Consider the following 25465-nt stretch of genomic DNA (forward strand, 5'->3'; position numbering starts at 1 on the left):
GGTGGGTTTTTCCTGGGTGAACCGGTAGTGACGGAAGCAGGAGGCTCCATCTATCCACCAGGACATCATCACGGACGCTCTGGGCTTGCGCAGAAGGTTCTGTGCATGCACAGAAATGCTACACATGCGCAGAAGCACTGCACATGAGTAAAGCGAGCTCGCACATGCTCACCCTCACAGTTCTGAACCAGTAGCAAAAGTAAGTGAAAACTACTACTGACTTACAACCATTCATTTAGGGAAGGTTCAAAGTTACAACAGTCACTTTAAGAAAACAAGCTTGCCAAACCTGGATATCAGTGGGGAAACAAGGAATTTGTAATGCAAGGTAGTCCCTGACTTATAACCATGTATTTAATGAACGTTCAAAGTTACTACGGCATTAAAAAAACGGACTTAGGATCACTTAGCTACAGGTAGTCCTTAACTTACGATCTTTCACTTAGCGAACGTTCGAAGTTACAGCAGTCACTTTAAGACACAAGGTTTAAAGTTGCCAAGATCCACCACCCCTGATTCAAGGAGAAAACAAAGGATTTATAATACAGGTAGCCCTTGCGTTCATTCATTTAGTGACCATTCAAAGTTGTACTATGGCACTGGGGAAAAAAAAGGAACTTGTGATCATTGTTCACACTTATGATTGTTGCAGCATTCTCAAGGTGATTAATCAACAATGAATTAGTGGAAAGGCTTGCCTCCAGACGTTGTGGGGGCTTCATCACTGGAAGTTTTTTTAGAAGAGATTGGACAACTATTTGTCTGAAATAGTATACGGCCGTGACGTAGCTGATTTTCTAGCCTTCCGGGCTCACCGGAAGTCAGGGAACAGGCTGTTTCCGGCCTCCAGAAGGCCTCCAGGGGGGTGGAGGCCCATTTTTCACTCTCCCCAGGCTCCAGAGCCTTTCTAGGTCCCACTGGAAGTCAGCAAACGGGCTATTTGGGTGGGGAAGGCCATTTTCACCCTCGCCAGGCTCCTAGAAAGCCTCTGGAGCCTGGGGAGGGCGAAAAACAGGCCTACCAGGCCCACCGTGCCATCATGTGCCAAAACTGGGGGGAGCGCAGGGGTATCGCACGTGCATGCACGGGGGCATGGGGCGCATTGAATTATGGGTGTGGGCACATGCACACAACCCCCCCCCCGCGGTCCCCCCACTTTTGGCACGCGACAGCAAAAAGGTTCGCCATCACTGGTATAGGGTCTCCTGTCTGAGCTGAGGTTGGACTAGGAGACCTCCAAATTCCCTTCCAACTCTTGTTATTTCTGTTACAGAGAGAGGCTATGGCTTTCCTGCTGAATTTGGTTTCAGATTTAGGAAGGAGTATTACGATACCGAGTTTGTGTCAAAACTCATTTCTTGCCATCAAAGTGATCTTTCTTCTACCATTCGTGAATCAATAGTCACAAAATTTCAAGCTTCTCTATTACTACAGAGAGTAGATTCGATTTCTCCCTTCCCTTTCATGGTTTCTTTTATTGTCCAGTCTTTCTTCTGAATCCCAATTGATCTGGAAGATTATTATTATTATTATTATTATTATTTTCAAATTAATCTTGGCATTCAAGCCCCTTGGGTTTACTTTAACTCTTTCCCATCCTCGGTTCCTCTTTTGCAATGCAAACACATCATAAAGGCGCATTCGGTAACCTTCATAATTTCAGCACAATGCCATCCTTCATTCATTCTTTCTGCACAGAAAATTCGCAAATGCTGAGCCTCGGCTCACGCAGATGGCAGAAATGTACATCAAAGAACAACTCAGTTCCTTGTGCAAAAAATCATATCAATATTGCTTTTTGGCTGCCTTGATCAATATGCATTTAGATGCTGGTAAAACACTATGCAAAAGTTGTTTTGCTGCATAGACGTTCAATCAGATCAAAATGGATTTTTGGTAGGAATGGGGGCAGATGAAATTGTCAGATAGAGAATGCTCTGCTTAGCTCAGTATTATGCATGCAGACTGACAGCTATTTTCCACTCTAGGATTCGAGATGTTTCTCTGTTCCCCTCATTATGGAAATGCAATGATTCAGCATGAGGTACAGGCAGTCCTCGAACTTACTTAGTAACATGGTTGTTCAGTGAATTTGGCTTCCTCGTTGACTTTGCTGGTGAGAAGGTCGCAAAAAGGGATCACGTGACCCCCCAGGACACCGCAACCATCATAAATATGAGTCAGTTGCCAAGCAACCTAGAACTAAGGAGAAATTTCCTGACAGTGAGAACAATGAACCAGTGGAACAACTTGCCTCCAGAAGTTGTGAATGCTCCAACACTGGAAGTTTTAAAGAAGAGACCGGATAACCATTTGTCTGAAGTAGTGTAGCAGGAGTGAAATCCAGTAGGTTCTGACAGGTTCTGGAGAACCGGTAGTGGAAATTTTGAGTAGTTGAGGAGAACTGGCAAATACCACCTCTGGCTGGCCCCAGAGTGGGGTGGGAATGGGGATTTTGCAATAACCTTCTCCCAGAAGTGGGGAGAGAATGGGGATTTTGCAGTATCCCTCCCCTGCCACGCCCGCCAAGTCAAACCACGCCCACCAAGCCACGCCCACAGAACCGGTAGTAAAAAAAATTGAATTTCACCACTGGAGGTTTCCTGCCTAAGCAGGGGGTTGGACTAGAAGACCTCCAAGATCCCTTCCAACTCTGTTTCTATTCTATTCTATTCTATTCTATTCTATTCTATTCTATTCTATTCTATTCTATTCTATTCTATTCTATTCTATTCTTATGACCATAGTTGAGACCCAAATTTCTGTTGCTAAGTGAGACAGCTGTTAAGTGAGTTTTGCCACATTTTAAGGACCTTTCTCGCCACAGTTCTTAAGCAACTCACTGCCATTGTTAAGTTAGTCATACGGTTATTAAGTGAATCTGGTTGACTTGGCTTTGGTGTAAGGTCTCCTGCTTGAGCAGGGAGTTGGACTAGATGACCCAAAAGGTCCCTTCCAACTCTCTTGTTAGAAGTGTTTTGCTTGTCAGAAGGATACAAAAAGGGGATCACATGACCCTGGGACATTGCAACCATCATAAATATGAGTCCATTGCCAAGCGTCTGAATTTTGAATACATGAGCATGGGGATGCTGCAATGGTCGTAAGTGTAAAAAATGGTCATAAGTCCCTTTTTCAGTAACTTTGAATGGTCACTAAATGAATTGTTGTAAGTCATGGACTACTGTACTTCACATCTGAAGTATATGTTAACTACTAACTTACAAGCAACAGATGTGCAAAAGCGCATCTTATTTTAAATATAATTTCACTTTCGTAAAAACTGCAAGACATTATGTACAAATGTACAAATTGGGTGTAACATACCCAGAAAAAAAAGAAAAAGAAAAAGAGATTTCTAATGAATTGAATTCACAGGGAACATTTACTGGAGAAAACTTCAAAATCGAGAAAGAAACTGGGAGGAGGAGAAATTTATAAGTGCTCCTGTTTCTAGATATCGAAACACGCCTCTTTGATTATACTTAAGGAGGAACACGGAAAACAAAGGCAGCTTGCAAAGAAGCAGAAGAATATAAAGAACTATCAGCAATCTGATAAATTTAAGGTCAGAGTAAGTTTTACTTCTTACCTTGCCTACAAGTTTTGGAAACGGGGGTCTCTGATTTTCGGGAATTAAAATTTGAGGAGCAACAATGGACCTTCTTTGTCGTACGCTTCCAAGACCATCTTCTGCTTTAAAGCGCTCCTGAGAAGGAATAGAACAATGAATTAAATTAGACCATGGCTTGCAAGGACACCACAATTCATTGTTACTCTTGAGAACAATCACCTGTCTGAGTTCCAAGTAACACCCCAACGAAATAAATCTCCGAGGCTTGAGTTTCCTCAAAGTTCCATTTTATTAGAGATGTCATATTGGCACATCTGAGAAAACCCGAATGTGAGAGCTTCCAGGTTTTCCCCACCCAAAGAAAAGTTCAAGTCCCTTCCCACAAGTTCATCACATGGTCCAATCAAAGCACCATCCCAACTGGAGATGCTTCCCAGTTCCAGCCTTCCAGGTGCGGGGCAAGATGTCCTTGACTCTTTGAGAAAGGAATGTTATTATGACTATATATCACTCTGGCTCCACACAATCCCCCCACTCCCAGTTTCCCAGTAAATGTGGCAGGTCTGAAGGCCCAATGCAAAAGATGGCATCCAGGCCTGACATCACCACAATGTCCATGAGCCTAAGACCAAGTAATAAGCTTTCAGTACCCAATTGCACAATTTGTCCAAGCATAATACAGGTAGACCTCGACTTACGAGCCCAGCTGAGCCCAAATTATCTATCACCAAGAGAGACATTTGTCAATGTCCCATGTTATGGGCTGCCGTGGGTCTTTGCCACGACTTGGAAGGATTAGAAGGATCTGACCTCTATGTTCTTGGACTGATAGAGCTCTTTGTTCCCTTCCTAGCAAACGAAAAGACACAACCGGTCTTGTGAATTGAGTCCTGGGAGTGAATCCAGGAGTGGATTATCTAAATAAGATTGTAGCATCGCTGTAACTGATCACAAAATCCATCCATCGCAATTCAAAATGTGCAATCAGCCAACACAGATGCAAAGAGTTTCTTTCTTTCTTTCTTTCTTTCTTTCTTTCTTTCTTTCTTTCTTTCTTTCTTTCTTTCTTTCTTTCTTTCTTTTTTCTTCCTCCTTCTTCCTTTCCTTTCCTTTCCTTTCCTTTCCTTTCCTTTCTCCTTTCCTTTCCTTTCCTTTTTTCCTTTTTTTCCCTTTCTCTGTTCCTTTCCCCTTCCATTCTTCTTCTTTCCTCTTTTCCTTTATTTCCTTTATTTCCTTTATTTTCCCTTTCATTCTCTATCCATTTTCCTTTCCTTCTTTCCTTTCCTTTCCTTTCCTTTCCTTTCCTTTCCTTTCCTTTCCTTTCCTTTCCTTTCCTTTCCTTTCCTTTCCTTTCCTTTCCTTTCCATCGACTGCTTCGTCTGATTTTTGCAGCCCTGATCTGCTACTCCTACGTTTTCCCAGTATTCTTGTTAAATTAAGTTCACATGCAAATTCCGTACCATGTTTTGTTTTGGCTTAGTCAGAGAATGATTCATGCAAGCGCTGTAGTCTTTTATCACAATATTATGTGGTGTTATATGAGTTTGTTTAACTGGTAATATTAACGTGCCAAATCTGGATGTAACCTTACTTTGAATTGGTAGATTTCTCTCCCCCCTCCCCCCCACAACCTTGGTCTTTTTGAATAACTTGCTGGGAGAATGGTAGGAGTTGAAAAAAGAGGTTTTTTTGTGCATGAGGCTGTCTTAGCTCTAATTATCACTATTAATTGAGAAGGACTAGGTCTATAATTTAAACTACAGATCCCATTTGGGAATCAGGCCTGCTGACTGTGCTAATTAATAGGGCCTTTTTGTGTTGCAATCTGAATACGTACTATTACCACTTAAAATTTTCAGGGCTTCGGTTTTAAGCCTGCACACATCCCTGAATATATTTATTTATTGTCAGATTCAAAGCCCACCAATTTGCACAAACCTTCACTGCAGCTTACAGCATTTCAAAACGATACAAAATATAAAACAACAGAACAGTACGATTATGATTCTGTTTTATCACTTTCATGTTCAGAATAATGATAGAGGAGAATATTTACAGCTCAGGGTTGAAAGGAGGGGCCTTTGGACCTCTCTGAGTTGGTTTACTTGAAGAGGTTTCATGGCCCAACTAGATAACATCATCGGTGCTAGAAGGAAGTGAGGTTTGTGGGGAGGGGGAGAAGTAGGAACAGTAAGTAGACTGTGGGGTCCTTGGTGTACACGGAGCTTGGTTGTTTTTTTGCAGTCGCTTCATTACCCAGTTATGATGTTACCTCGTTTGGTAATGAAATGTCTACAAGAAAACAACCAAGCTCTGGGAGCACCAAGGACTGATCTATCTCTCTATCTCTCTATCTCTCTATCTACTATCTACTATCTCTCTATCAATCTTCTTCATCATCTATCTTCATCATCATCTATTTATCATCTATCTATCTATCTTTCTATCTATCTATCTATCTATCTATCTATCTATCTATCTATCTATCTATCTATCTATTCAGGGGTGGGCTTCAAAATTTTTAGCAAGGGGTTCTCTGGGCTGGGTAGGCGTGGCCATAGTGGGCATGGTCTAGTTGGCTTCCTGCACCATGATGTGTGTGGGGGGGCATTTTTGCCTTCCCCGGGCTCCAGAGGTTTTCTTTGAGCCTTCGGGAGGGTGAAAATGGCCTCTCCAGGCTCCAGAGGCCTCTGGAGGCCAGAAATGGCCCCATTTCTGGCCTTCCCAAACTTCCGGTAGGCTCGTTTTTTGCCCTCCTCAAGCCTCCGTGAGCGCCCTGCACTTACCTGCATCCAAAATGGGCCACGTGGGGACTCCGAACTGCACAGAATCTTAGCTAGAGGTTCTTCTGAACCCCTGCAAACCTCCAGCAACCCATCCTCTATCTATCTATCTATCTATCTATCTATCTATCTATCTATTTATCTATCTATCTATCTATCTATCTATCTATCTATCTATCTATCATCCATCTATCTATCTATCTATCTATCTATCTATCTATCTATCTATCATCTATCTATCTATCATCTATCTATCTATCTATCTATCATCATCTATCAACTAACATTTGTAAAAATTATTATCCGTCCATCTTACCACACGATAACTCTAGGTAGCTTACAATATTAAAACTTGTAAAAGTTCTCTGGTTTTTAGACATGTTAGACTTTTGATCCATACCCTGTTATACCTGAACACATTCTACAAGCTAATATACTGATTCAATTTGAAAAAAAAGGGAGGGGGAGGGAGGGAAAATCCTGACCATTATTGAGGGTTTGTCAACATCAGACATAGCCTCTCCAATCTGCTTGTTTATCTCTCCACCTATCTGCTGGGAAAATCTCCCAGGGACCCTAATGTCTTTTACAATTTAAATGAATGGCCAGCCTGCCTACTACTAACAAGCACCATTATTCTTCGCCACAAAATCTTCATTACAAGTTGTCAAGGGAATGAGTGAAAGCATGGACTGCCATCTATCACCATGAGAACCAAACTCATCCTTGGTGAGACGATCCATATGTATCCCATTATGGCTGACCAAGGGAGCAGTGGTTTATTTCTATTTGATGCCCAGTAATATATGAGTTCAGCTCGGTTTGATAGAGCAGAAATGAAGCAGTAACATTTTCCCATAGTTTAAATTAATAAAATTCACTTTCCAATTTGGCAGAATCCCCAATGGCAATTGTAAGGAAATAGCTCCAGTTTCCTGATGCCACAAAAACAGCCTGAAGCTGGAATCGGTTCAAATATTTGGGGTGGGGGTGGAGGTGTAGCTGACTTTTAGAGGGTTTAAGGGGAGTTGAGAGGTAGTGAAAAATCTTTTTTTTCCAGATGTTTCATTTTATTAAAATAATAATAATAAAAACCCAAAACTCCAAAAAGAGAGAAAATTTTTTTTTGAGCACCTATATACTGCACGAGTCAAAAAGGGGGCTGTGAAAATATTTACAGACCCCTCACATCCTAGACATAAATTGTTTCAACTTCTAACCTCAAAATGACGCTATAGAGCACTGCACACCAGAACAACTAGACACAAGAACAGTTTTTTCCCAAACGCCATCACTCTGCTAAACAAATAATTCCCTCAACACTGTCAAACTATTCACTAAGTCTGCATTACTATTACTATTAATCTTCTCATCATTCCTATCACCCATCTCCTCCCACTTATGACTGTATGACGGTAACTTGTTGCTGTATCCTTATGATTTATATTGATTGTTTCCTAGTATGATTTACCTTATGACTATCATTAAGTGTTGTACCTTATGATTCTTAACAAATGTATCCTTTCTTTTTATGTACACTGAGAGCATATGCACCAAAGACAAATTCCTTGTGTGTCCAATCACACTTGGCCAATAAAGAAGAAAGAAAGAAAGAAAGAAAGAAAGAAAGAAAGAAAGAAAGAAAGAAAGAAAGAAAGAAAGAAAGAATAAATTACAAGATTAAAATTTCAAAATCCACTGTTAACAAACTATTATTGTACTCAATTTACAGAACATTTACCGTGGCTTTATGATCCCAATATTAATCCTGATTCATCCTTGAGAATAGGGAACAATGAGGAGTTACAAGAACACAGGGAAAGAAATGGGAAGGTTAGATATAACCCATCTCTTAGGGGCAGAAATACTTCTTTTCATTTGCACAAAAAAACAAAACAAAAAAAAATTGAAACGCAGCTCCTAGTTTACTTCCTATTCATTTGAGAATTTCCCCCTTCTTTCCTGTTAAAATAATAATAATGATACAATGATACTTTGGGGGGAAGTGTGAGGTCTATACAAGGTTATGGACCTCTTGTTTAGACAAGGATCAATAAAGAGATGGGGAAGACTGCAGTTGGATCAAGGCTTCTTTAGCGATTTGTTATGTCCAATCGTGGCAGCTACATTGCCAGATTAATGGGGAAATTGATCTTGTCTGGAATGCAATAAGTTCTTGCCTTCAAAGAGATGCTCGGGATATAATTAATATCTGTCCAGGATAAAAAAGAAAAGGCTTCCTTAAATTAAGTGCAGCTCCTAGCCTGAATTAATCCATCATGTTCTTGTTCCTTAGCAATAATCTAGACCAGGGCTTCCCAACTGGGGGTGATATTCCAGGGGGTGCGAAAATTTGAATTTAGACGTTTCAGAATTATAGTATAATTATATCAGATGTGGGTTTCACATAATTTTACCACCGATTCACCGCGCACCAAAAATGTGAGCGTGCGCAGCTTGCGTGCGCATGCATCTTACTTACATCTTTGCTTGCACATGCATCTTACACGCATGCACGTGGCTTAGAAAACGTGGCTAAATAGGATGGCATAGCGCCGGGGCAGGTGAGTGGGGGCAGGCCCACCCGCAGGTCGCCACTACCGGTCTCAGCCGGCTGAATATCACCATTGAATTATATGCATATAATTATTTTTTAAGGGGTGCTGGAATATATCAGAAGGGTTCTAGGGGTGTGGGGTATATGTCTGATCTAGACGTAGATTCCTGTTCCGTTGAACGTCTTCCCAGATCTATCCCTGCTTCAGTAGAATTGACCGGGTGCTGCTACTTCTTGTCATCTCTTAAGTAAACCTTGGCACAGGATTCCTGGTTCATTTAGTGACTGCTCAAAGTTCCAATGGCACTGAAACAAGGGACCATTTTTCACACTTACGACCGTTGTCGTAAGCCCCATGATCACGTGATCCAGATTGAGACATTTGGCCACCAACTCTTATTTATGACGGTTGCAGTGTCCCCCGGGTCACGTGATCCCCTTTTGTGACCAAAGTCAAGGAGGAAGCCAGTTTCACTTAACAACCATGTTCCTAAGTCAACTTCAGCGCTTCACTTAACAGCCGTAAATGGGGCCAAAATTGGCTTAACAAAGTGTGTCACTTAGCAACGGAAATGTTGGGCTCAATTGTGGTCGTACGTCGAGGACTACCTGTACAAAACCGGCAAGCAAGCCCATGCCGTTATCCAAGCCCATGCATGTTGATAGTTAATGCTTTCCAAATATTTGCCGAATCCTTGTTTGTTTTATTCAAACAATCTCGCATTTATGAACGACCCGTTTTGAAAACTCCGCCAGTACACCAAGCTCAAGAGGATGTTACTTTCATGAAGGAGAACAGCTGCTTAAATAAATCAGAGATCAATTACTCCTTTTTTTATATAAAGGGCTGTTTGCTTACAGACACCTGCCTGGGAACAAGCCACTCCTTTTCTCAGCTCCCCTTCTTCTGATAACTCTCAGTAGAGACAGCAGTTTTCATCGGAACAAAGTAAACCGAATACGGTTTATTTATTATTGCTTAAAAAAAAAGAAAGAAAAAAGAAAAATCCAAAACGCAAAGATAATTATAATGCAAATCCATTCAAAAACTATATCTAAAAAGCGCTTTAAAGGTGAAGCGAAAAACCCACAACAGGAAAAAAAGAAAAGGAAGTATACCCTTGTAGCTGTTTTACAGTGACAATATAGTTAGTTATGGTGAAGACATCCAGCTTCCTCCTTCTACAGTTTCCTAAAGGCTGAAGGGTCGAAGCTAGGGGTACACAAACTTATCGACTCATCATTTAGCAATGCAACTCCTGAAAGTAATTAACTCTAAAACCAAGAACATTTGCCCATTTGGATCAGACCATATGACTATCCCATAGCATTGCAGATGCAAAATAAATGTGACCTACATTTAAATATACGTATTTATCTTTATCTGAGATTGTTCTTGTTACTTGATTGTCCTCCTCCTCCTCCTCCTCCTCCTCCTCCTCCTCCTCTTTGCAAACCCCACTTCCTTCTATCACTGATGATGTTACCTAGTTGGGTCACAAAACTGTCTGCAAGAAAACAACCAAGCTCAGAGAGCATCCAGGACCCCACAAACCTTTAATGTGGGACTTGGTTTAATGAACCCCCCTCCTCCTCCTCTTTCCTTCTCGACTACCACTCCTTTTTCTTCTTCCTCCTCCTCCTCCTCCTTTTTTTACCACTGCTTCTCCTCCCCCTTCTTTCTCCTTCTGCACTATCACTCCTTCCTCCTCCTCCTCTTCCTCCTCCTCCTTTCACCACTGCTTCTCCTCCTCTTCTCCTTCTCCACTACCACTCCTTCCTCCTCCTCCTCCTTGCTCTCTAATCATAAATTATTCTCTAGGACAATTGGCAGAAAAAAGCAAAAATCACGTTTGGATTGGCTGTTGTTTTTAGCCACCAACAGGGCAAGCTATTTCTTCTATCATTATTTACATTACTGGGCATATTTTCATTTGAGCCAGCTGTAAATTCTGCCTACGGCTGGGATGATAGCGTGCTGCTCATTAAACAGAATGATTGTGCAATGCTACACTAACCATTAAATGTATCCTGGGTGATCAGGCGTGCAACCGCCTAACCAAAAGAAATTTAACTGGTCTGACCTCTCAACTGGGGTCTTCAGAGGGCAGTCATTTTTTTTTATTATTATTTTTGCAACAAGAGAAAAATCATCAGCGTCTATGTTTATTTTAGATGATTTATCTATGCTTTTCTGAGGCTTAAAGGGCTAAATCATCTTTTTGGTTATCATACTGATGTATTATTCTCATTGTGCTCCGTTGTCATTTTTTATTATAATAAACCAACCAACCAACCAACCAGGGAAGCACAGCAGGAGACTCTATACCACTTCAGACAAATGGTTATCCAATCTCTTCTTAATATCCTCCAGTGATGGAGCACCCACAACTTCTGGTGGCAAGCTGTTCCACTGATTAACTGGATTTCTCCTTAGTTCTAGATTGTTTCTCTCCTTGATTAGTTTCCATCCATTGCTTCTTGTCCTGACCTCAGGTGCTTTGGAGAATAGCTTGACTCCCTCTTCTTTGTGGCAGCCCCTGAGATATTGGAAGACTGCTGTCTCCCATAGTCCTTCCTTTCCTTAAACTAGGCATACCCAATTCCTGCAAATATTCTTCATATATTTTAGCCTCCATATCCTCTAGGACTGTCCATTGTTTGGAAAAAAAAATCAAACCACCAGATCTTTCCTCCCTTCAGCCAATGTGTTATGGATGCATTCTCTTGTCTAGTTAAAAAAATATTCACAACTGGGAGACAAGCTGTACATTCCTTGAAGAGTACATATTTGCAATACAGAAGATGATTTATATCTTGTCACTCTATACTATTAGTCATAACACCATTGTCTGGGATGTCTTCACAGAATATAACTTCAGCCTGAATTCATTAGTTCCCAAGAATCTCGTTGCGGGCAAAGAAATATGATTTGCTAATCAGTTTCACCCTTCCTTTCACTCATGTGCCACTCACCAAAATGATAGGCATGGGTTATTTTCTTGAAAAATCTACCACAGCCATGACGTTTTGCATTGCAAATGGGTTTCAGGTAAACTCTCTTCCTATCAGGCTTTCATACATCTGCAGAAAATAATTCCGAAAATATGCATTTCTCCCCCCCACCTTTTTTTTTAAAGTTGGCAGTCTAGAAAAGAAAGTAAACTTCTCAAGAAGGTTGAACAACTTTTTCCAGACCAAGACCTGCACATTTATGGGCCAGGATGAAAAGTACAATTTGAGTAATTGAACATTCATTAAGATTACATGGAACAGAACAGAACAGAATAACAGAATTGGAAAAAGTGAGGGGAGTGCGGGGAGGTCCCACACACATGCGTGGGGATGGAGCACACTGAATTATGGGTGTGGGCACACATGCGCATGACCCCCCCCCATGCGACCCCTGCTTTTGGCACACGACAGCAAAAATGTTAGCCATCACTGATATAGGATCTTCTGCTTGAGCAGGAGGTTGGACTAGAAGACCTCCAAGGTCCCTTCTGATTTTTGTTTTCCTGTTATTCTCATCCTAAATGTGCAATATTGCCCCCAACTAATTCAAATGATCAGGTTGTCAATCCTTTCCCTGCCCAATGTCATACTTCACCCTTCCTGCCAAGATTTCATTGCAGCTGACACCCTACTCCAAGTGTGACTTTAAAAGTAATAAATATGAAAGCGTACGTCTCCATCTAATATTCCATGACATGCCATTATAGATACTGGTTCGGATGCTCATTCAATATGGATTCCATTCTATGATGAGAACGAAGCACAAAAACAATTTCTCGTTCCCCTAAAGCCATAGCGCGGTGTGTAAAAATTACTTTTAGATATTTTATTGGCTCTAGCAAGCAAGCACACCTCTCCCTTGCTGGAGGTCGGCATTGAAATAAAAATGATCCATATGAATCTATGGAAACTCTGCTGGCATCCTTACATGGGGAAGGCACTTTAAACAAACATAATGAGAAGAGAAGTTTGGGCACACAGCAGGGGTCCTTTGCAAATTCCTTCTGGGGTTGGAGGGATGGTATGTAACCAGAAATAATTCCCTCTCTCAACAAAGGAAACACGGTGAGATCTAAAAAGTGGGATCAGCTTGCAAGATTGATGAGTGAGTAAGGAGAACGATCCTCCCCCTAAAAATCACAGCAGTGGGCCAACCTTCTGCTTCCTTGGTGAAAAATTAGTTTGGATATATTTGAATGTCTGTCTGTTAAAAGCAGAGGTTCATTTTATTTTGCCTTCATTTGCTCTCTCATCAGTTCAACAGGTTTAGCTTTTCCCTAAGAAAAGGGTTGGATAGTGACATTGAATAAAATAGAATAGAATAACAAAGTTGGAAGGGACCTTGAAAGTCTTCCAGTCCAACTCCCTGCTTTGGTTTTCCATGGTAGCAATTCACAGCAACTTCCTTGAAGAGTTATCAAGATGAAAGCGCAATTTAGAGAGATTTATTTATTTAGTGCATGGTTTTGGTCACACCGAAACCCAGACGTCTACAATGATATTATAGAATAATTCAGAGAGCAGTAGAAAGTTAAGTCTTTCACCCAAATCTCCATTATGCCTAGAAAGATCCAAGGAATGGATGTTCTGCTTGTTGTCAAACTGTTTCTTCATTGCTGACAGAGAATAATCATGACACACTTACTTAAGAGGTAGGCGGAGACCCTACCACTCATTTTTTTAAAAAATTTCCAGTTTACTCCACCTTTCTATCTCCTCAAAGAACCCCCCCCCCCCCCAAAAAAAAAAAGAATGCAACTGCCTTAATCCATTTCACAGTCTGGTCTTGGCATTTATTCTTCCTCCCAATTACTTAACGGACATTAACTGCTTGGTGTGAAGAGCTTAACAATTCGGTACACAAAGTTGCAAATACGGTCAAACACTTAAGGTGCGACCTTATATCACACAGTTCCATGTAATACGCCAACGAAATGCAATTATTGGGGGGCAGTAAGAAAATGTTTAGCTTATTTCACGGGGATTCCAAGTAAAAGTGTAGGAAAAAGCTTCTCATTATGCTTATGAAAAGACAAGATGGTGCTTTTTAAAAACATTTTTCTCCCTCTTTGCACATATTAGTTCCTCCTGGGCCCATTTACTGGTGGCATTTCATAGCACGTGAGCAACTGATTATGAAAAGGAGATACACCATACTTTGTTTTGGTCACCGCACTATAAAAAAAGATGTGGAGACTCTAGAAAGAGTGCAGAGAAGAGCAACCAAGATGATTAGGGGACTGGAGGCTAAAACATATGAAGAACGGTTGTAGGAACTGGGCATGGCTAGTCTAGTGAAGAGAAGGACTAGGGGAGACATAGTAGCCATCTTCCAATATCTGAGGGGTTGCCACAAAGAAGAGGGGGTCAACCTATTCTCCAAAGCACCTGAGGGCAGGACAAGAAGCAATGGGTGGAAACTGAACAAGGAGAGATTCAACCTGGACATAAGGAGAAATTTTCTGACAGTGAGAGAAATGAACCAATGGAACAGCTTGCCTTCAGAAGTTGTGGGAGCTTCATCACTGGAGGCTTCCAAAAAGAAATTGGAGTGCCATTTGACAGAAACGGTGTAGGGTCTCCTGCTTGGGCTGGACTAGATGACCTACAAGGTCCATTTCAACTCTGTTAATCTGTCTGTTTTCAAAGTATTGAGGTGCCCCAAATTTGCATAGCAGAAAAGTAAATGAGAAAACAATGAACAAGGTCCCCTTCCAGAGAGGGCAATGTGATAGAAGTTAAACCAAGAGGGAAAACTGATGAGTATTGTGATGTACCATAGAAGATACCTTCACCCAGTCGGCTAAAATTAAACAATTACAGTTGAGTTTCCCCAAACTTGACAAATGGAATTTCCGTTCTTCAATCTAAACAGATTGTCCTTGCTCACTCAAGATGAAGAGGGAATAAATCACAGCTTATTTCTTCATTCATTCATTCATCCATTCATTCCCCGCTTTTATTATTTTCACAAATAACTCAAGGTAGTGAACATATCCAATACAAGTTCCTCCTCCTGTTTTCCCCACAACAATAACCCTGTGAGGTGAGTTGGACTGAAGGAGCATGACTCGCCCAAGATCACTCAGTTGGCTTTCATGGCTAAGGTGGGATTTGAACTCCAGGTTTCCTGCGTTCTAGCCTGGTGCCTTCAGCACTACACCAAACTGGCTCTATTTAAAGAGACTCACATAGAGGCTCCTTAAAACCATCACAATTAACTATCTACACTGCACATTAACAGATACATCCAAATTCACCTTGTCTCTGATGATCAAGGACAGCAGAAACTTATGAAGCTCATTTAAGGGAGCCATTGCCAACCTTTGGATGAATTGCTCCCGAGGAACTCACAGCTTACAAACGGACGTCCTCTGTTCCAATCCTATGACGCAACCATAGGATCCTCAGTTTGAATTGCCCTGGCTTTAACTCAGACAAAGCCCTTGCTGAACATCCAGGATTGATGCAGTCATCACCTTTTTTTTCCTTTCTGCAACTCACATTTTCATTTCGCCACGCTGCTCAAGAAGAATCGGGGACGACAATTTAATGAACTCTCGGTTATTACAACAGCAATGGCGTGAAGATGACTTTGGTACCTGCTGTGTCTTAATCATCTGAGTTCTTGCTTAGAAGAATGCTTCTTGATCGCTAGGAAGAGTAGGAGTTGGTCTGTCGGAGAAGAAAAATAAGGCACCGAGGTCTGTTTTCCATTTTCCGATCTGCCGGGAAGGCCAGTGTTAAAATGAGATGCCCCCTCTGCTACTTATACGGTTCTTTGAATGACTCTGAATGAGCCCATCCTAACTCGCTCCAAGATTCAGACAGAGAGAGCGACTAGAGATAAAATTACAGGAGTTTATTTCTTTTGGTTAAAAAAAATAAGCCAATGTAACAATATCATTTTCCAAAAGAGAGAGAGAGAGAGAGAGAACTATTCTTGCTTCCATTGAATACCAAGCTTCTATTCCTGATCATTAAATTCCAATTTGTATTTAATATTTCAAACAGCATTCAGGTGCCTGAGTGTGAATTGATTTCTCTGTCTGTGAATTTTTCTCTTCTACCGTGGCTGCACTTTTTTTTTTAAAAAAAAAAACACATTTATGTAGTTATTTCTCCATAAAGATCAGATATGAGAATAGAGTTACTTTCTTCACAGCACCCCAGCACAATTTCTCCTTGATGTATGCATTTTTTTCTTCATCCCACATTGGTTCTCAGAATAGATAATAATTAAAATTCACAGACCTTTAGATTATAATTGCAGGGAGAGTTGCATGTAAGCAGGTATCTCTTCAGGAACTGTGCTTGTTCTTCAGTCGTTGTGTTCAACTCTTTGTGATCCCATGGACCACAGCACGCCAGCCTCTCCTGTCCTCCATTGTCTCTTGGAGCTTGTCCAAGTTCATGTTCATTGTGTGGATGACACTATCTAACCTTCTCATTCTCTGCCATCCCCTTCTCTTATTGCTTTCCCAACATCTTTTCCAATGAATCCTTTTTTCTCATTAGGTACCCAAAGTTTTGAGTTTCACTATCAGCTCTTCAGGTATAATGAGAACAAAATACTATTGTCCAGGAACCCCAATAATTGCAGAGTTTGTTGAATTCCTAGAAACTCAACACCATGTATAGAATAGAATAACAGAGTTGGAAGGGACCTTGGAGATCTTCTAGTCCAACCCCCTGCCCAGGCAGGAAACCCTACACCACTTCAGACAAATGGTTATCCAACCTCTTCTTAAAAATGTCCAGTGTTGGGGCATTCACAACTTCTGCAGGCAAGTCGTTCCATTTATTAATTGTTCTCACTGTCAGGAAATTTCTCCTTAGTTCTAGGTTGCTTCTCTCCTTGATTAGTTTCCACCCATTGCTTTTTGTCCTGCCCTCAGGTGCTTTGGAGAATAGCTTGACTCTCTCTTCTTTGTGGCAGCCCCTGAGATACTGGAACACTGCTATCATGTCTCCCCTGGTCCTTCTTTTCATTAAACTAGACATACCTAGTTCCAGCAACTGTTCTTCATATGTTTTAGCCTCCAGTCCCCTAATCATCTTTGTTGCTCTTCTCTGCACTCTTTCTAGAGTCTCCACATCTTTTTTACATCGTGGCAACCAAAATTGAATGCAATATTCCAAGTGTGGCCTTACCAAGGCCTTATAAAGCGATATTAACACTTCACGTGATCTTGATTCTATCCCTCTGTTTATGCAGCCTAGAACTGTGTTGGCTTTTTTGACAGCTGCTGCACACTGTAGTAATAATTGATTTTATGCTGGCCCGACCAGATTCGGAGCAATAGTCACACCCATATCTATGTGTGAAGGAGTTCTAAAGATGTATTTTAGAAAGAAAGAATACAAACATTGGAGAAACAGGGTCCTGTCTTATATCTCCAGCAGTAATTCTTCAACTTCACCCCAGGATATTCTAAAGCTGACAAAAAAAATCATTTCAACTAAGATTACAAACTTCCTAGGAAATCAATTCACATCATTTATCCTTGAACTTGACCTTTTTCAGCCCATCGTTCCTTTGTCTTCCTTTCTCTTCTCATTTCTGGAAACATAAATGAAAATTTTTCACATAAACCTAGAATTTAGAATAACAGAGTTGGAAGGGACCTTGGAGGTCTTCTAGTCCAACCCCCTGCTTGAGCAGGAAATCCTATACACAGGGTTGGTAACCTTAAACACTCAACGAGCCATTTGGACCTGTTTCCCACAGAAAAGAAAACACGAGGAACCACAAAAACCTTCCTGTGCCTGACTATTTCTTGAGCGGCCACATGACTAGCATATGTAGTTGAATTAAACATTGTTTTCTTCTGAAACTTTTCTTTTCTTGGATTTATCCATGGTTGGCCTACCGGAGGTCGAAAAGTTCAATAAATCGCGTGCCGGCAGGAACCACACATTGATGGTTTTGACTCATATGTTAAGCAACAGGGAGCCACAGCAGGGGGATGAAAGAGCCATAGATTGCTGATCGCTGCCCTATACCATTCCAGACAAGTGGCTTTCCAATCTATTTTTGAAAGCCTCCAGTGATGGATCACCCTCAACTTCTGAAGACAAACTGTTCCACTGGTTAGTTGTTCTCACTGTCAGGGAATTTCTCCTCAGTTTTAGGTTGCTTCTTCCCTTGGTTAGTTTCCATCCTTTGTTTCTTGTCCTACCTTCAGGTGCTTTGGAGAATAGTTTGACTCCTTCAACTTTGTTGGAGCCCCTCAAAAATTAACCTAAAGTTAAATTGCTGGTGTATAGGACAATCTTGGGAAATATATCTTTTTTTTTTTAAATTTGATTTATATGCCGCCCTTCTCCGGAGACTCAGGGCGGCTTACAATGCGTTAAGCAATAGCCTTCATACTTTTGTATATTTATACAAAGTCAGCTTATTGCCCCCACAAACTGGGTCCTCATTTAACCTACCTTAGAAAGGATGGAAGGCTGAGTCAACCTTGAGCCTGGTGAGATTCGAACCTGCAGAAACTGCAGGCAGCTGTGTTAATAACAGGGTGCATTAAACCACTGTACTACCAAGGCTCCTTCTTATTCTTTATATGTAGGTCGCTAGCCAGCAGGATGGGATTCTGCCTTGCCCTGAATTCCATCAGCCACTCCCTGCTAAGTATTTTCAGGAGAAGGAGAAACATTCCGATCATCTCAGCGAGAACACCAACCCAGCATTGAGCAGAGTCATGCCTAGATATGCCTGAGATTGCCAGCTTGCTTGTAAGCTGTTACAACCTAGTATGTTTCACTGTGGCAGTGACAGAGGTGAACTAACAAGAGGGATCAGGTCCATACATTGTATTTCTACTGGAAGCAATTGGGGAGGTTCAGAACCATAAAAAGAAAATGTCTCTCGCTAAGCCATGAAAGAGACTTACATCCTAGGAGGAGCATTCACAAGGGTGGGCTTCAAAAATTTTAGCAAGGGGTTCTCTGCCCAGTTGTTGGATGGGCATGGCCATGGTGGGCATGGCCTAGTCATCCTCCTGCACCACGGGGGGGGGGGGCGTGTTTTTGCCCTCCCCAGGCTCCAGAGGCTTTTTTAACTAACCGAAGTAGTGAATTCCTGGTCTAGCACATCTCAATTCAAAATTCAAACCAGTTGCTATGCAAATACAATATAACTTTTCATGTTCAAAAATTTTCTCTCCTTACAACACTCTTGTTCAAAAACAGCTTCAAGGTAAAACTAACTTTATTTATTATTTATCTAACTGTATTATTTTTGGCACGAGGGCAAGAAAGTTATATTGCTAACTGCTCTGTCCCTCTCCCACCCCTGGCTATTCTCTGTTGTCTTCTATTCAAGCTGTTGTATTTGCAATTCAGACAAACGCAGCTGTGATCACTAATCAAGAACTATCCGTTTGTGCTTATTACGGACTCTTCATTACATAAAGGTTTAAACTGGGTCTGTATATAAGTGAGGAGGGAAAATACACTTCCTGCTTAGAGGAAGATCACAAATACATCGTGAAGTAATGCAATTTTGCAACATCCAATATGTCTGATTCATCCTCTAAATAGCCATGAAAGGAATTTTGTATCACATACAAGGTCAAAATTATTATCTGCCCCTCCCCCTCCTTGAATCTCAAAAGCATTCTGCTCTTTTTTTTTTATTTATTTATTTAAAACAATACATCAAAAAAAAAGAAATAGTCAAACAAATGATCGCGACAGGAACTTTACATGATATTTACACTTTCTACGGTATGTAGGCTTCAGTCAGATTTAACATATATTAAACATAATCCTGGTTATACTTGACTTTTTGGGCGTCTGTTGTTCAACCAAACATACCATTTGTCCCAACATTGGAAATATACGGAGTCCTTTTGATCTCTCAATGCTTTAGTCAGTCTGTCGGCTTCCGCATAATCCAAAATTTTCTCCAAAATCAAATCTTCAGCCGGCATTCTGCTCTTAATGTGCAAGCTCAGGCTTTATATAATATTGAATTCCAAAGAAAGGTACTTTCATGTTCTCAGCTGATTCTGTTGTCCAGATTAGGTGTTTTAATCAAAAGTTACTTAGGAGACAGCTCAGTTCCACTCAAGGGAATTCAAACTATGCTGCCTCATTGTTCAAGGCTGTAAGAGCAGACTTTCCAGAATGCAGTCAACTCAAGTTTCTAGAGGAGTTATGGCTGGCTTGAGACAGTTTTCAGTGAAGGAGGAAGAGGAAAGGAGAGAAGCTGACACAGAGGATTAAGAGAGAAAATATGAAAGACAATGAGAAAAATTATGAGGGAGGAAGGGAAGGGGAGGGAGGAAGGAAGGAAGGAAGGAAGGAAGGAAGGAAGGAAGGAAAAGGGAAGGGAATAAAGAAGGAAGGAAAAGGAAAGGGAAGGGAAGAAGGAAGGAAGGAAAAGGAAAGAGAAGGGAAGGGAAGAAGGAAGAAGGAAGGAGACAAGGGAGAAGAGAAGTGATTTTTGTCACCCTGGGATTTAGGACAATCTCTTTTGGAAACCAGCACTGCCACAAAACACAACCATCATTATTTGGCCACAAAAGCACATTTGAGCTCATTGTAAATTTGAACTCTCCAAAGGACAAAGCTGAGCAGCTATTATTGATGGGCACGGCGGAAGAGTTAGCTGAAGTAATATTTCTCGGTGATTTAATATTGACAGCCAAACTTTAGAAGTTTTCTCAGCTTTCTCACTCAGGAGCTGACAGCAATTTCACTGGGGCCAAAGTAAAATAAATAAAAATAACAAGGTATTCTAGCTAGTGATGTCACTGAATGTCACACTTCCGAGTGGAGAACGTACAAGTTTTGGCAGCTTGCAAATCTCCTTCCAAAGACAGGAGATATTTTACAGCCTTAGAAACTATTTCTACCTAAAATGTTAATGGTATTTTGCACTTGTAGCTTGTGTGCATTTAACAACTCTATTTTTTTATCCAAGCTCTTGATACCACTTCCAATTAATGTTCAAAGGAAGGGTGGTAGAGTCCAACCAATGATTGATGCTAATAATCTAATATTAGTATTCTGACCCAGCTCCCCAAACACAACAAACCTTCAGACGTGAACTCAAACAATTCCTTAACTAGGAGTGCCAGCAGCCCCGGCAAAAAGTTTCTCTCTCACTGCAGGCTAACAAGTTCAGCCAGCCAGGAGATGAATAGTTGTCTGCCACATCTATTCATCTCCACCCTCTGCCTTTTATCCCCAGAGCTAGTATGGGGCCTCACTAGTAGCGGTGGCTCTCCCATCCCAAGGATTGGCCCATGGATTTCCACTGCTCTCCTCTCCTCTTCTGTGCATCCATGCGTCAGGCACTGGACCCAGCTGTTCCTCCTCTTCCTCATCAGCCACCTCCAGACCTGGGGGCTGTTGGCTCTCCATCTGAGGGGCTGATGGACTGCCCAGGCTCTGCCCCCCCCTCCCTCTCTCTCTCTCTCTCTCTCTCTCTCTCTCTCTCTCTCTGCCAGCTCCATTCCCTCTTCCCCCTCGGAGCTCTCAGGTTGCTCTGATGCTGACCCTGACTCCCATGCCTCCTCCTCCTCTGATTCGGCTGCTGGAGGGGCCAGTGGCCAGAATACAGTGTTTCTCAACCTTGGTGACTTTAAGATCTGTGGACTTCAACTTCCAGAATTCCCCAGCCAGCATAGCTATTCAGTTCAGTCTATATACCAACGGAACCTACTTTGCACAATTCCATTCTGCTAGTCCCATCTGGATCTGGAGTTGGCAACAAAGCCAATGTTGTTGTAGATACAGGTGTTGTATCTCTGAGCTTCCTCAATATAAAACAATATTTTTTTTAAAAAAAGCCAAGCCAAGACTCTTCAAGTTCAATTGTGTTGATAGCATCGTTCACAGATTGCTTGGCTTGACTCATTACGGTTCCCACCTAAATGTCTTCTGTTGATAAGCATGTCATTTCTTGATTGATTTGTCTCTTATAGGTTCCTGTAATCTATGAATGATTGACAGGTGTTCCACAGTTTTAAGAAATTGCCTCTTACGGAGGGGTCAAGATTAATAGCCTCCTTCTGCCATTGCAGGCTTTCAAAAAAGTCTTAATCAAGATACTTATTACATGCCATGATCATCCCGAAGTCTTTTTCCAATTAATAAATGGCTCTCCAAACACAGTTTAATGTACCATGTGCTGAGCAAATAATAATTACCAATAATAAATTGGACTGGATTAACCCAATACATTAGAATGTTATTAAAAAGAGAAAGACAGATTGATACCTACACTTTAGCTAAGTAATTCAGAATGTGTTTTTAGATTGGGTGCATCACACAAACTCCAAAAATTCAGCTAATTGAGTAAAGCATGTCCCAAAGGTGCTTTTTCAAAAGGCAACTGGACTTTGTGTGTCAGAGTGCACACAGATTTACTACATGAGACAACCCAAGAGCAATAACAGCAAACAGAGGTTTGTAATAAATAGTAGTTTTATCAACAAAAGAATATATACTATACATACACATTCTATAGTCAGAGGTCAAACAAGCAGCAATTACAGCAGGGAAAAACAAACAGTGAGAAAGAGACGCCCTAACAGGGCCTCTTCTTATTATATAGGATCTTAAAGGGATAACAGCCAAAAACCTTGCTGACTCATTCCCATCATCACATCATTGCATTATTGCATCATTGCAACAGCTGATCAGCTCTTAAATCACTACCCTGACATTGTGTTTCCTTGAAGACCATGTCACTCAAAAGCCTACATTCCAGACAAATCTTAATTTCCCACACTTTCATGGAAGGTGGAATCCTTGCAGGGTATCCAAATTTGGATAACTCAAGAGAAAGTTAAATGCATCTAATTCTTTACCGTTTCAAAGAGAATTATTTATGCTCTTCACTTACATGGTTCAGTATTTTTTCCCCCTCTCACTTTAGAATTGCTAGTTCTTCTCTGATCTTTCCATGGCAGGAGGGTGGAAAAAGAGATATCTTTCCCAGAAAATGCTTTGATGGAGCTTATAATGAGTGAAGAAAAAGAATGGCTAATAGAAAATGATATCATCATACATATTATCCAGAATAGTGATAATCTGAAGGCTCTCCCTTGGGCTCTGCTGTTGTAGATAGATTTGTGAGAGCACAGAGGTAGCAACACACATTAGAACAATCACATGCTGCAATTTGTGAGACTCTACACTTTCTCTTTTGGGTCCTAGGCTGAAAGGAAAAAAGATACGTGCCACTACTTTTGAGACAAAAAAGGCTCACAGATTCCAGTGGTAAATGTGGTGGTCCTTGAAAAGCTGGAGGAGGAGGAAGAAGAGGGGGAGGAGGAGAGGAAAGAGGGGAAGGAGAAGGAGGAGGAGAGGGAGGAGGAGGAGAAGGAGAAGGAAAAGGAGAAGGAGAAGGAGAAGGAGAAGGAGAAAAAGTTGTCATCGTCAAGGAGAAAGGAACTGGAATTAATCTCTCTCTTAATCTCTGAGGTATTGGGACTCCACAGAAAAGGCCCAATGCAAGGATACAACAGCCTTACATCTGTTCATGGAGGACCAAAAAGAAAAGACAGATTTGTAATGTGAATATTAAACTGGGCCTTTTAAAAACTTTCAATTTTGGCAAAAGATTGTGGTGGTCTCAACGCCAGGGTTCAAATGAAGTCCACACAATGTGAGGGATGAAACAAGCCCTGTGCCCATGCACTCTGCAAAAGGATTCCACCCAGAGCTCAGAGTCACATCAAAAGACATCAGAAGCACAGAGGAAATGTTTTAAAGCTTGTTCAGTCTTCCTTTTACAGCTAATATGGCCTTTACATGGAAGATTTCTGGCGAAATCTCTTTCCTGCTGCAAAAACAATGAAACTGCCTCCTGCCAGGGAACTAAGTGGAAGAGTCAGAGAACGGATCACTCATCCTTTCTAATCTCCTCATTATGGCTTCCTTGTCATCCTAAATTATAGGTCTGTGAAGGTACCTGGCTTAATTTTCTTCTAAGTCACTGTCCTATCTTCCTCTGTGCTAAATGCCACAGTAGAGAAATGAAGGCTAGTATTTCAGTTATTCCTTTGGTGCATCATTGGCAGGGAATATTTTAATTAATTTGAAAAAAGGCCTTGAATCTTTTACCTCATATATTTATGAAATTGAATTCCTATAAAAATGTAGAATACCTTTCCTTTCCTTTCCTTTCCTTTCCTTTCCTTTCCTTTCCTTTCCTTTCCTTTCCTTTCCTTTCCTTTCCTTTCCTTTCCTTTCCTTCCCTTCCCTTCCCTTCCCTTCCCTTCCCTTTCCTTCCCTTCCCTCCTCTCCTTCTCTTTCTCCTGTCCTTCTCCTCTCCTCCTTCCCTCCATCAATGTAACCAACTTAAACCTCTTCCTATGTGTGTAACTATTCCTGTCCCCTTCTCCCTTAGAGTTCATCAAAAGCAATATTTTTAATTGGCAATTTTTGGGGTAGATGTAATGCTGGTTTTTTCCCCCTTCCTGATTCTCTTTTCTTTTGGGTCACCCATCCATGTATGGTAGAAATGACACCTGAAGCAGGTATGATGTTTTTCTCCAGTTCACTCTGGATCTCTTTGAGGGTCTTTTCACACCCACCTACAACCTGGAACTTTGAGTTCTTCAGCAGCCAAAACTGCTTAAATCCAGCTGAGTTTGCCAACCATCAGCTTCTCTGTCTTCAAAACTCCAACAAGAGCTCTCTCTCATTTCCTGCCAACTCATCGGCTTATTTTGAACTTCTTTTCTCAAAACGTCTAGCTTGAGAAACTCTGAAAACCTTATCTTTTTCATTCCCTTCTATTTTCCCAGACTGAGCTTATCAGCCCTGGGTAGAGCTTGTGTGTCAGGGAGATCACATGTGCTTAGCTGTCTTATTTGAAGCTTGACTCATTGCCTGGATCAGGATGCAAGCCGATTTCTTTTTTTTTTTTTTTTAAAGATGCATTTGATTTCTTAGCCATGGATCTCCCTTTTCCAATAAAGCTAATTAGTTCATCTTATGAATGGAATATAAGGAATTGCACCAGGGGTGGTATTCACTTACCTTCCCTACCGGTTTGTGCAAATGTGAGTGTGTGCGCCTTGTCCACACGTGGGCACGGCCTTCCATGCATGTGCTTTACTTATGCACCCGACATGCACACATGTATGTGGCTAAAAAACATGCCTAAATAGGATAGGCATAGAGTCAGGGCTACTGGTTTGAGCAAACCAGTCTGAACCGGCTGAATACTCCCTCTGAATTGCACTCCCAAAACAGCAACCAATCCCCAAGAATATGTAGATGGGGCCAGGAGAACCATTAGATTATTTCAGTTCAGTTGAGTTTAACATTCAGTATAATTAATATGATTATTAGGGATAAAGTGATAGTTCTCGCTTCAACCCGAATCATTGCTTCGAATTATTGTCATAATTGATTCAGCAATAATCATCACAATAAATATTTGGAAGGTTCAGTGCGTTCTGGGTTGTTTTGTTGACTTACTGACTCTTGGTGGCCCCAAAGTTTTCATGGAAAGATTTTAGGAAGTGATCTGCCATAGCTTCCTTCCTAAGACTGGTTCAATGT

At 41.2% G+C, this 25465-nt stretch overlaps 1 protein-coding gene across 1 annotated transcript in view; it reads right to left on the bottom strand.

The window, feature by feature from the left end:
• The window catches only part of CDH13 (cadherin 13), a 425229-nt gene that overhangs the window by 213779 nt on the left and 185985 nt on the right, over positions 1-25465 (bottom strand). Inside the window, exon 4 of the mRNA XM_034426532.3 lies at positions 3593-3709. Within this exon, the coding sequence (XP_034282423.1) occupies positions 3593-3709 (117 nt within the window). The remainder of the gene's footprint in view (positions 1-3592; positions 3710-25465) is intronic.

Source organism: Pantherophis guttatus, chromosome 11 (genome assembly GCF_059756535.1).
Source record: "Pantherophis guttatus breed Tessera chromosome 11, ASM5975653v1, whole genome shotgun sequence".
Lineage (NCBI taxonomy): Eukaryota > Metazoa > Chordata > Lepidosauria > Squamata > Colubridae > Pantherophis > Pantherophis guttatus.